The 10,740-nt window shown below is 40.5% G+C and overlaps 1 protein-coding gene across 1 annotated transcript; it reads left to right on the forward strand.

Annotated features, from left to right (window-relative positions):
* The first annotated feature begins 934 nt into the window (after positions 1-934).
* On the forward strand, positions 935-1,991 carry LOC122705212 (olfactory receptor 11H12-like). Its single transcript, XM_043920450.1, has one exon. It carries the CDS (start codon positions 976-978, stop codon positions 1,963-1,965), a length of 990 nt encoding a protein of 329 aa, XP_043776385.1. The 5' UTR covers positions 935-975; the 3' UTR covers positions 1,966-1,991.
* The last annotated feature ends 8,749 nt before the right edge of the window (positions 1,992-10,740 follow it).

Here is a 10,740-nt window from a genome sequence, read left to right on the forward strand (position 1 = left end):
CTAAAAGATGCACAAACTTCTACCAAAGCATTATGAAAGACTTCTCAGAACGCTGGTATGGAAAATAAGTGGGAGAAAATTACTTTTGAAAATTTTGTGTTTGTGCTGAAAATATAAGCCTTCATAACTTTTAGGACTCACATCCCTGCATATTGCCACACACAAAAAAATTTCAAAAAACTCAGATACCTGGCATCCTTTCCATGAGAATATAGAGTAAAAAGAAATTTGCTTATGACAAAAGAAAGCATTTGCCTTCTCTTGAATAGTGGAAATGTTTTACTTTAAACTAGCATATAAGTAAAATCAATCCCAAAAACTTGTGGAAAAAAATACTACAAAATATAGTCCCATACCTAGCTTTTTTTCCTACAAAATTTTAAGTAAAAAACTAAATGCAAACTTAAAGCCACTGATTTCTAGAGAATCACTGTAATATTACAAAGCCAGTGTCGGTGAGTAACATTATGCTCTTGTATTTTTATGTTGCAGAAAACAGAGGTATTGCCTTTAAAATGGTTACTACCAACTTACTGTAAAATATGTCCATTTATATTTCACATTTTAATGATATGATGAGGAATATATTCAACTGAGAGTAAATTGTAAAACCTTCTCTGCTGAGTATTTCACCATAAGATGGGTTTAGTAAAAAAAAAAAAAAAAAAAAAAAACTAGTACATTTATGGTGTTAACTTTGTGTTACATGCTATACAGAAACTGTCATAGATCATCTCTGTCCCCAAAATAGTAAGCTTACAAAACGTGTTTAAAGTTCTCTAGTTCTATCAAAGTAAGGGAGAGATTCAGAAGCAGGCAAAAGTTTGTTTCTGTGCCACCAGCTACCTACTATGCCCAGAACTCAGAGTATATAGCCAAGAACAAGCGAACTATATTCTCTTCCTAACTGATGAATTTTTGGAAAAGCATCTTCTCCTCATTCTCAAACAAGAACACATTTGAAACTAATTCTAAATGATAAATACATGTCTTTTGAACTTGCAGGTTACTGACCCAATGAACATCTCTGAGCCAGATTCCAGCTTTGCTTCTGTAAGAGAATTTAGACTCCTAAGTTTTTCTTGTGAGTGGAAGATTCAGAGCCTCCTCTTCTCACTCTTCCTTACAGTATATGCTCTGACCTTAACAGGGAATGGGGCCATTATTTGTGCTTTATGGTGTGACCAGCGACTCCACATCCCCATGTACATATTCCTGGGGAATTTCTCCTTTCTAGAGATCTGGTATGTCTCTTCTACAGTCCCCAAGATGTTGGTCAATTTCCTCTCAGATAAAAAAACCATCTCCTTTGTTGGATGTTTCCTACAATTTTATTTCTTTTTTTCCTTGGGAACGACTGAATGCTTACTTTTGGCTGTCATGGCCTTTGATCGGTACCTTGCTATCTGCCATCCCTTGCACTACCCTAATATCATGACTGGGCATCTCTGTACCAAACTGGTCCTTATCTGCTGGGTCTGTGGATTTCTGTGGTTCCTGATCCCCATTGTTCTCATTTCTCAGATGCCCTTCTGTGGACCAAACATCATTGACCATGTTGTGTGTGACCCAGGGCCACTGTTTGCATTGGCATGTGTCTCTGCCCCCAAAACCCAATTGCTTTGCTACAGTCTAAGCTCAATAGTTATCTTTGGGAACTTCCTCTTCATCCTTGGGTCCTACACTCTTGTCCTAACCGCTGTGTTGCGTATGCCTTCAGCTACTGGGAGACAGAAAGCCTTCTCCACCTGTGGGTCTCATTTGGCTGTGGTATCCCTGTTCTATGGTTCTCTCATGGTCATGTATGTGAGCCCGGGACTTGGACATTCTGCTGGGATGCAGAAAGTTGCAACTTTGTTCTATGCTATGGTGACCCCACTCTTCAATCCCTTTATCTATAGCTTCCGGAATAAGGAGATAAAAGCAGCCTTGAGGAAACTTCTTGGGAATTTCAACATAATGTAAGACATATTAGATGATCCGTCCATTATCAGGTCAGTATAGTCAAACATAGAACAACCAGAATTATATTGTTATCTAAGCTTCAAATATTGGTCTAGTGATGTTAACTTATATCAGCCTGTGAAATAAAACATTTATGAGGCCACTTATAATCATAAAAGGCTGAGATTTTTATAGATAAATGGTAGTGTTGGGTTCCTCCTTGGCATTTAGCCTGTATGTTAAATAAGAAATGTACACCACATTTAGGTGTTTTTTGAATAGTTAATATGACTCACTTGTGATCAGAATTCCTGTCTTCTATTGATAATTTAGGTTAATAGTTCTGGGATCAGTAAAATTATAATTATGTCATTTTGCTTTAGTTGGCTAGGTGTAGAGTGAAAAAAGAATCATTATTATATTATTTTCCACTTATAGTTCTTATCATATTTGACTTTATTATTTTTATGACATGATCATTCTTAGTAAATAAACCCTTAAAAACAATTATCCAAAATTTCTGTAGAGAACTTATGGTCGCCTATATAGGCTTCTTTATTTAAAATGGATAACCAACAAGGACCCACTATATGGCACATGGAACTCTGCTCAATGTTATGTGGCAGCCTGAACAGGAGGGGAGTTTGGGGGAGAATGGATATGTGTATATATATGGCTGTGTCCTTTCTCTGTCCACCTAAAACTATCACAACTTTGTTAATCAGCTATGTGTGCACGTGTGCTAAGTCACTTCAGTCATGTCAGATGCTGTGACCTGTGGACTGTAGCCCACCAGGTTCCTCTCTCCTTGGGATTCTCCAGGCAAGAATACTGGAGTGGGTTGCCAATGCCCTCCTCCAGCAGTTCTTCCCAAGCCAGAGACTAAACCCACATCTCTTACATCTCCTGCATTGGCAGGCAGTTTCCTTACCACTAGCAATATACTTCAGTACAAATTAAAAAAAAAAAATTGTTTTAATTCTGTCGAAGTAATGGTCAGTGTTAGCCTAATGACATCCATACATACATTGTTTTCTTTACCCACTACCCCTTTCTAAAGCCTAAGAGCTCAGGTTCTAATGCCTACATAGCAGCATCAATCAAAGTATTCAGAAATGCAGTATTCTGAATTCTAATATTTTCATCAATGTATCACCAAAAATTTGATTGATCCTATAATGGGGTTTTAGGTAACGGAACATTTCCAACTAGAAACTGGAGAGGGAAATGGTCTTGGGGATATACTACCTAAGATCAAAGAAATGAATGTCAGTTCAAGGTTATTTGTTGCTAAAACAGTGTTTAAATAACACTGAGGGACAATTTTAAAGAAAAGCATCCAGAATTCAATCCCTGCAATAAAGCTATTTTCATTTGTATGTATGCTTCATTTAATATAATCTCAACTAATAGACATGAGTTTGAGCAAACTCCAGGAAATAGTGAAGGACAGTGAAGCCTGGCATGCTGCAGTCCATGGGGTCACAAAGAGCCAGACACAACTGAGTGACTGAACAACAAAGTGACATCAATTATATAATAGCATGTATAATATGCTATTCTGACTAGCTTCATTTATTCATTAATATATGTAAAGAACTTAAGACGGCGCCTGACACAAAACAAGTGGCTCAAAATGTTAATTACTATTCTTTTCAAAGTAGTCAACAACAACAAGCCCTGTAGTGGTGAATTTGCACATCTAAAACTTGTTAAACTCATAAATTCACTTTCTTTTTTCTTGTAATATTATGTTCCCATGTCCTCCATGCCCTTATTTTTCCTAGAATTTTGAACATTAATAATGTATGATTTTATAAATAAATTTAACTTTGTAAAGGAGTTAGCAGCATTGAGGGAGACTCAGTATTTGGTCAGTTTAGCAAGGGTTTAAAGGCAGCCAAAATCACTGCAAATGGTGATTGCATCCATGAAATTAAAACACACTTGCTCCTTGGAAGGAAAGTTATGACCAACCTAGATAGCATATTAAAAAGCAGAGACATTGCTTTGCCAACAAAGGTTCGTCTAGTCAAGGCTATGGTTTTTCCAGTAGTCAGGTATGGATGTGATAGTTGGACTATAAAGAAAGCTGAGCGCCGAAGAATTGATGCTTTTGAACTGTGGTGTTGGAGAAGACTCTTGAGAGTCCCTTGGACTGCAAGGAGATCCAACCAGTCCATCCTAAAGGAGATCAGTCCTGGGTGTTCATTGGAAGGACTGATGCTGAAGCTGAAACTCCAATACTTTGGCCACCTGGTGCAAAGAACTGACTCATTGGGAAAGACCCTGACTCTGGGAGGAATTGGGGGCAGGAGGAGAAGGGGACAACAGAGGATGAAATGGCTGGATGGATCACCGACTCGATGGACATGAGTTTGGTTGGACTCCGGGAGTTGGTGATGGACAGGGAGGCCTGGTGTGCTGCAGTTCATGGAGTCGCAAAGAGTCAGACATGACTGAGTGACTGAACTGAACTGAACTGAAAGGCAGCTAATAAACATGATGAGTCGAATTAAAGGTAAGAAATAAACAGTTTTTTTTTCTTTTGATTTCCCCTAAAGAAACCACTAACCACCAAAATTATTTTTAAACATCACCTTTCTGTGTTCTTTTGAAAGCTTAAGTACTCATAAACAGACAAACTATCTTCTGTTTGTTCTGTTCAAACAGAACATTATCTTCTTACTCTTATTCCTAGTGCTCTTTCTCTCTCCATCTCTCTCTTTCTCTTTCTCTGTCTTTGGGATACAGTTTGGCCTTGAAAAAATGTCATATACAAATTATAATGTTATACTGTGCAAGGGTTGTAAAGCAGTCAAAACTCATGTATGTATGTGGAAAAACTAAACTTTTATTTCCCTGACCCTCAGCAAACAAAATCACCTGATACAGTACTTGAAAAAAAAAATGAATTATTGATACAAGTGGTAAAAGAAATATTTCAAGATATCCATATTCAAATTTATGAAATTGTTACTCTAAAAACAGGCCAAAAAAAAAATCCAAAAAGAATTTCATTCAAGTCAAGCATGATATGAATAGAGGGAACCTTCTCTCTGGTACACTAAGTTACCAAAACCCAACCATGGCTCTGATTTCATGACTTCCTCATGAAGTATCTCAATAGCCCACATCCTCTGGATAAGGAGATAATACCATTCAGGTAGAAATCTACCATTCTATTTCTTCTTTCTTCCTCCTCTACACTCCCAGTCTACAGTTTGACAGTCAAGTTGTCTCCAGAAAAATCATGGGCCCATCCTTAATCTTCCTAATACAAAGAGACTTAATATTAAGACTAGTGGGAGGACTAAGTGGAAAGAGATAGAAATGGTGAAGATAGTGGATTATACTTACAATAAGGAAGAACATAAACTCTCCTGGAAAAGAGAGAAGCATCTTGTTATTTTAGACATCAGATGGTATGACACAAAAGTAATGAGGACTGAAAACCCCAAACCAGATTGGGAAAGAGAAATCATGAAATAGAAAAGCTATTAAGAGGGAAAAGAGAAAGAAAACCTTGTAAGTTGGAGACATTAAGAGGTTAACAAAGCACTCTACTCTTTGCCCTGACACTTCCCACCTTCAGTTGAAAAGGGTGTCACACTTATGGATGAGAGGAAGGAAAGATCACAGAGGAAATGAAGATGAGAAAGAGGGACTTCCCTGGTGGTCCAATGGTTAAGAATCCACTTTCCAAGGCAGGGGAAGCAGGTTCGATCCCTGGTCAAGGAACTAAGATCCCGTATGCCACGGGGCAACTAAGCTCATGCTCTGCAGCTACTGAGTGGGCATGCTCTAGAGCCTGGGTGCCACAACAAGAGAGAAGCTCACACACTACAACTAGCACATGCACCATAACAAAGATCCAGTGGCAGAAAGTGAAGAACTAAAAAGCCTCTCCATGAAAGTGAAAGAGGAGAGTGAAAAAGTTGGCTTAAAGCTCAACAGTCAGAAAACTAAGATCATGGCATCCAGTCCCATCACTTTATGGCAAATAGATGGGGAGACAGTGGAAACAGTGTCCGACTTCATTTTTGGGGGCTCCAAAATCACTGCAGATGGTGATTGCAGCCATGAAAGTAAAGATGCTTACTCCTTGGAAGGAAAGTTATGATCAACCTAGACAGCATTTTAAAAAGCAGAGACATTACTTTGCCAACAAAGGTCTGTCTAGTCAAGGCTATGGTTTTTCAAGTAGTCATGTATGGATGTGAGAGTTCAACTATAAAGAAAGCTGAGTGCAGAAAATTGATGCTTTTGAACTGTGGTGTTGAAGAAGACTCTTGAGAGTCCCTTGGACTGCAAGGAGATCCAACCAGTCTGTCCTAAAGGAGATCAGTCTTGGGTGTTCATTGGAAGGACTGATGTTGAAGCTGAAACTCCAGTACTTTGGCCACCTGATGTGAAGAGCTGACTCATTTGAAAAGACCCTGATGCTGGGAAGGATTGAAGGCAGAAGGAGAAGGGGACAACAGAGGATGAGATGGTTGGATGGCATCACGGACTCAATGGACATGAGATTGGGTAAACTCCGGGAGTTGGTGATAGACAGGGAGGCCTGACATGCTGCTGTTCATGGGGTTGCAAAGAGTTGGACACAACTGAGTGACTGAACTGAAGTGAACTGAATGAGGCCCAAAAATATAGAGAAGAAGATGAGAAAAAAATCATTCCTGAGAAATGTCAACTCTGTCTCCAATGATCTTCATTTCTTCTGTTTAAAGGTAAAAAATTGCTCCAGTGCCAGGTAAGCTTTGTGGACAGTGTGGAAGAACAAGTAGTGAAAACAAACAAGTATGAAAGCAAAAATGGAGAATCTCTCCTACACAAAAACCCTGGCCTCTCCAGGGGAGTCCAGAAGCCTCAAGTTAGGCAGGGGCTAGGCAGAGCTTAAGGGGAACATTTGAGTTAAAACTTGCCACATTTAACTGGCCAAATGAGGAACCATCATTTGTGGACAATCTAAATGATGCCAACAAAGCTAATTTCCTAAGGACAAAGGACATCCACAGCCCAGAACTCTGCTGTACTCCTTGAATCTCTATTTCAAGGTCACTGTGTGTCCCTAGTCTGAGATCTATCCCAGACTCTGAAATCTCCTAGGTACTAGAAAAGAGAGAGAAGTCCAAGAAAAAAAAGGGCATGCAACTTGACATATAAGAGGACTATGGGGTGAGCTCAAGAAATAGTCTTTCTAAAATGCAAGGAATAGCCATGGAGACAGAAGGATTCAGCATGAAGTATGTTGAGTGACACAATGAGGCTGGTGGTTTTGCAAGGTCAAGTTACCTGGATGAATATCCCCAGGCCCTTCTCCTCATGCCTCCTCTGAACTTTTCATTGAAGTCTGAGACACATACAACTGTGTTGCTTGAGGAAAGGTAGTTTAGGGCTTCCAGAGTCAGCCTTTTTGTGATGTTGTCTTTTGTGCATGTTATGTTCATGGAAAACCGAAGGGAAGGTGGAAAAGTCTGTTTCTTTCAATACCAAATCCTCCTTTGCCCAAAGTCATGAGCTACTGAAAAAGCTAAATCCCTCTCAGGAGGGTGTCTTCACTGTGGTGACTGACATCTGGTCTCTCAGGGCACCAGTCTGGTCCCCTGCCTCTTTCCATCTTTCTTGGACTGGGATCCAGCTTTGTATACTTGACCTTGGGAAGAACCAATTCAAATTGTGGATGATAGGGATTTCCTGAGCTATCACTCCCTGAAACACCTCAGCCTTCATGCCAATGGCTTGCAGTCACTTCCTTCCAGGCTCGGGAGTGTCCTGCCCCAGCTTCAGAGGCTCACTCTGTCAAAGAATAAACTGGGCCCAGGAGGCTCCCAGTGAGCCAGTTCAGCTCAGCCTGAGGGTGCTAAATCTGTCCCACAACAAGCTCTGGGGTCCAGTCCTTTCTCCTTCAACTCCAGGAGCTCTGGCTGAGTGATAACAATAATTCCAACTTACCCAACAAGAACCTGGAGGGACTGGGAGGCTGAAGAGACCCCTAAACCTGAGGTGGAACTAAACTGAGGTACCAAAGCCAGGCTGACTCTCCTCCCTTCCTGCCCTCACCTCACTAAACCTCCTGAGTGGCTCTTAGGCAGCTCCAGGGTCCCCAGAAGCTGAGCCATCTGCAGCTGTGTTCTCCTGAGATGTTAGAGACCTATCCAACCTGTCATCCTAGCACTGTTCAGCTTGGAGATCTGGACAGAAGGTTGCAGTGAGTTTATAGAGACCCCTTCTTGTTCTTGGAGAATCTTACATGGCAACCTTCACATATATTGCTGCATCCAGGTGACACCGTCAACCCTGCATCATCTCACTTTGAGAAGCTGCACCCCCTCCATCTTCTCTAGCCATTAATCTAGAGATTCCTCCCATAGCTTCTGCTCCTGGAGCACTTGAACTTCTGGTCTGATCATGAGGGTACAGAAGGTCTATGTCTGTTTGTGATGCCCAGGCCGGAAGTGTTGGAGCTGGGGGACCAGGATGCGCTATGCACCAAGTTCAGCGAAGCTGGAGATGCTGCAGGAGGAGCTGCCTCTAAAGTTACCGGTGCTGGCACTGAGAAACTTGAACCTCAGGAACACTCCATCTCCTGCTTCAGAGGCTGGGGCCTCTTTCAGAGGCTGCTGCTTAGCTCTACTCTACTGTCTTCCAGTGATCTCTAACCTACGACAACTTGGCGTCCTACAAAGTTAAAATAAGCAAACATGGATAATATCTTAAAAATATGCAAATATAAGATCAAGTCCCCAAAATTTTTTAAAGAAAGAAAAATTTAAAAAATTACCAGAAAATTGCATAATGTTATAAGTGTTCCCAAAGAGGAAGAGAGTTTAAGTACATTGATTAAAATGGAATATCATGCACTCATTAAAAATCATGCTTGAAGGATATGTACTTTTATGGGGAAAGACTTGTAACATAATATTAACACATATGCACTACTCTGTACAAAATAGATAACTAATAAAGATCTACTATATAGCACAGGGGGGCTTCTCCAATGGTTCAACAGTAAAGAGTCTGTTTGAAATGCAGGAAACACAGGAGATGCGGGTTTGACCCCTGGGTCAGGAAGATCCCCTGGAGGAAGGCATGGCAACCCATTCCAGTATCCTTGCCTGGAAAATCCCATGGACAAAGGAGCCTGGTGGCTTACAGTCCATGGGGCCTCAGAATTGGACATGCCTGAAACAGCTGAGCACAGCATAGCATATAGCACGAGGAACTCTACTCAATATTCTGCATTAACCTATATGAGAAAAGAATCTAAAAAACAATGGATATATGTACATATATAACTGATTCATGTTGCTGTACAGCTGAAACCAACATTCTACTCTAATTTTAAAATGTTTTAAAAATTTACCAACTGCATGTACTATAATCCAATTTTGAAATAGTTGCTTATGTATCTAACATAGGAAATATATAGAAGCGAGAAGATTAGACTTCCCAGGTGGCTCAGTTGGTAAAGAATCCCCCTGCAATGCAGGAGACCCAGGTTCAATCCCTGAGTCAGAAAGATCCCCTGGAGAAGGAAATAGCAACTCACTCCAGTATTCTTGGCTGGAAAATCCCATGGCAGAGGAGCCTGCTGGGCTACAATCCATGGGGTCACAGGAGTCAGACATGAGTTAGTGACTAAACCACCACCAGAAGAGAGACGGTTAGAAATGTAAATTAGAAATGGCCCCAGAAATGGAATTGTGGATAATTTAAACTTCTTATATATTTCTGTTTTATTCATTTTTTCTTAAAATAAGCAGGTATTACTTCCTATAATAAAAATAAAATAAAATCTCTTTCAAAAGTGAAACCATTTAATACAGACTAAGTTAAGTAATCTCTACTTTATGGTGGCACAATGGGAGCTTTAGAAAAGCATGAATGCTGAAATCTAGGTAAATGGAGGGAACAGAGTGAAAAGCCATTACAAACAACCTATTTCAAGGATCATTTGTCATATAAAGGAGCCAAAGATGGCTTCTACATATTGGCCTATAGGTTATTTACTTCTTCACAGCAAACTGTATTTTACTAGCTCAAAGACTCACACAGGCCAAAACTGTTACTCATCCAGCAGTTTCATTCGTGGTCCAGACATGCAGGTTTTTAGCCATTTAGAGCCTGCCTACTTTGCACATTCCAGAAAACTGTGCCCAACACCTGCTGGCCACAAGTAAATGTTCCAAATTACTGCCTTTCAGAAATCTTTGGCACAGAGTCCTCACCCTCACCAGGCTGACATCACTTAGACAAGTGAGCCTTCTCTCTGTTCTCCCTCTTTCTCCTGGGAGTTCCTTAGCTCTCCTTGCCTTCTCAGTGTCCCCCAAGTCTATAAGCCTCTGGCAGGTCTCCTGCTCTGAGGGATTTCCTGCAAGCTAATCTGTAAAAGCAGTGTCACCAGACAAAACTATGTGTGCTACTGCGACCTTGAGGCCATATCTCTTTCTTTGTCCAGCCCTGAAGTCCCTTGAGCACCCTACAACCACCTTGCAGAACTATCTTTGGCCAAACCAAGGAGCCACTCAGTTTTAGGCCCAAAGAGTGAAAGAGTTCCACACACATTTTTTCAGTGTGTGTGAAAAATTAGCATTGTAAAAAAATTCCAGTTTCTTCAATTAATAGGATTAGACTATTTGTAGTCCTACTATATAACTCCGGGACTTTGCTGACCAAGCTGCAGTCCAGAATTCCCTTTTTGCCCCCATTGTCTGCTGTCAACTAATGACCATTAGAATATGTCATTCATTTTTATCAATGTTAATGTGAAAAGCTCAAGTTGTCATTAAT

The sequence above is a fragment of the Cervus elaphus genome, chromosome 12, assembly GCF_910594005.1.
Source record: "Cervus elaphus chromosome 12, mCerEla1.1, whole genome shotgun sequence".
NCBI classification, from domain to species: domain Eukaryota; kingdom Metazoa; phylum Chordata; class Mammalia; order Artiodactyla; family Cervidae; genus Cervus; species Cervus elaphus.

Bases quoted from the DNA above. Each gene is read 5' to 3' on its own strand.
- LOC122705212 (XM_043920450.1), top strand. From the start codon at position 976: ATGATAAATACATGTCTTTTGAACTTGCAGGTTACTGACCCAATGAAC.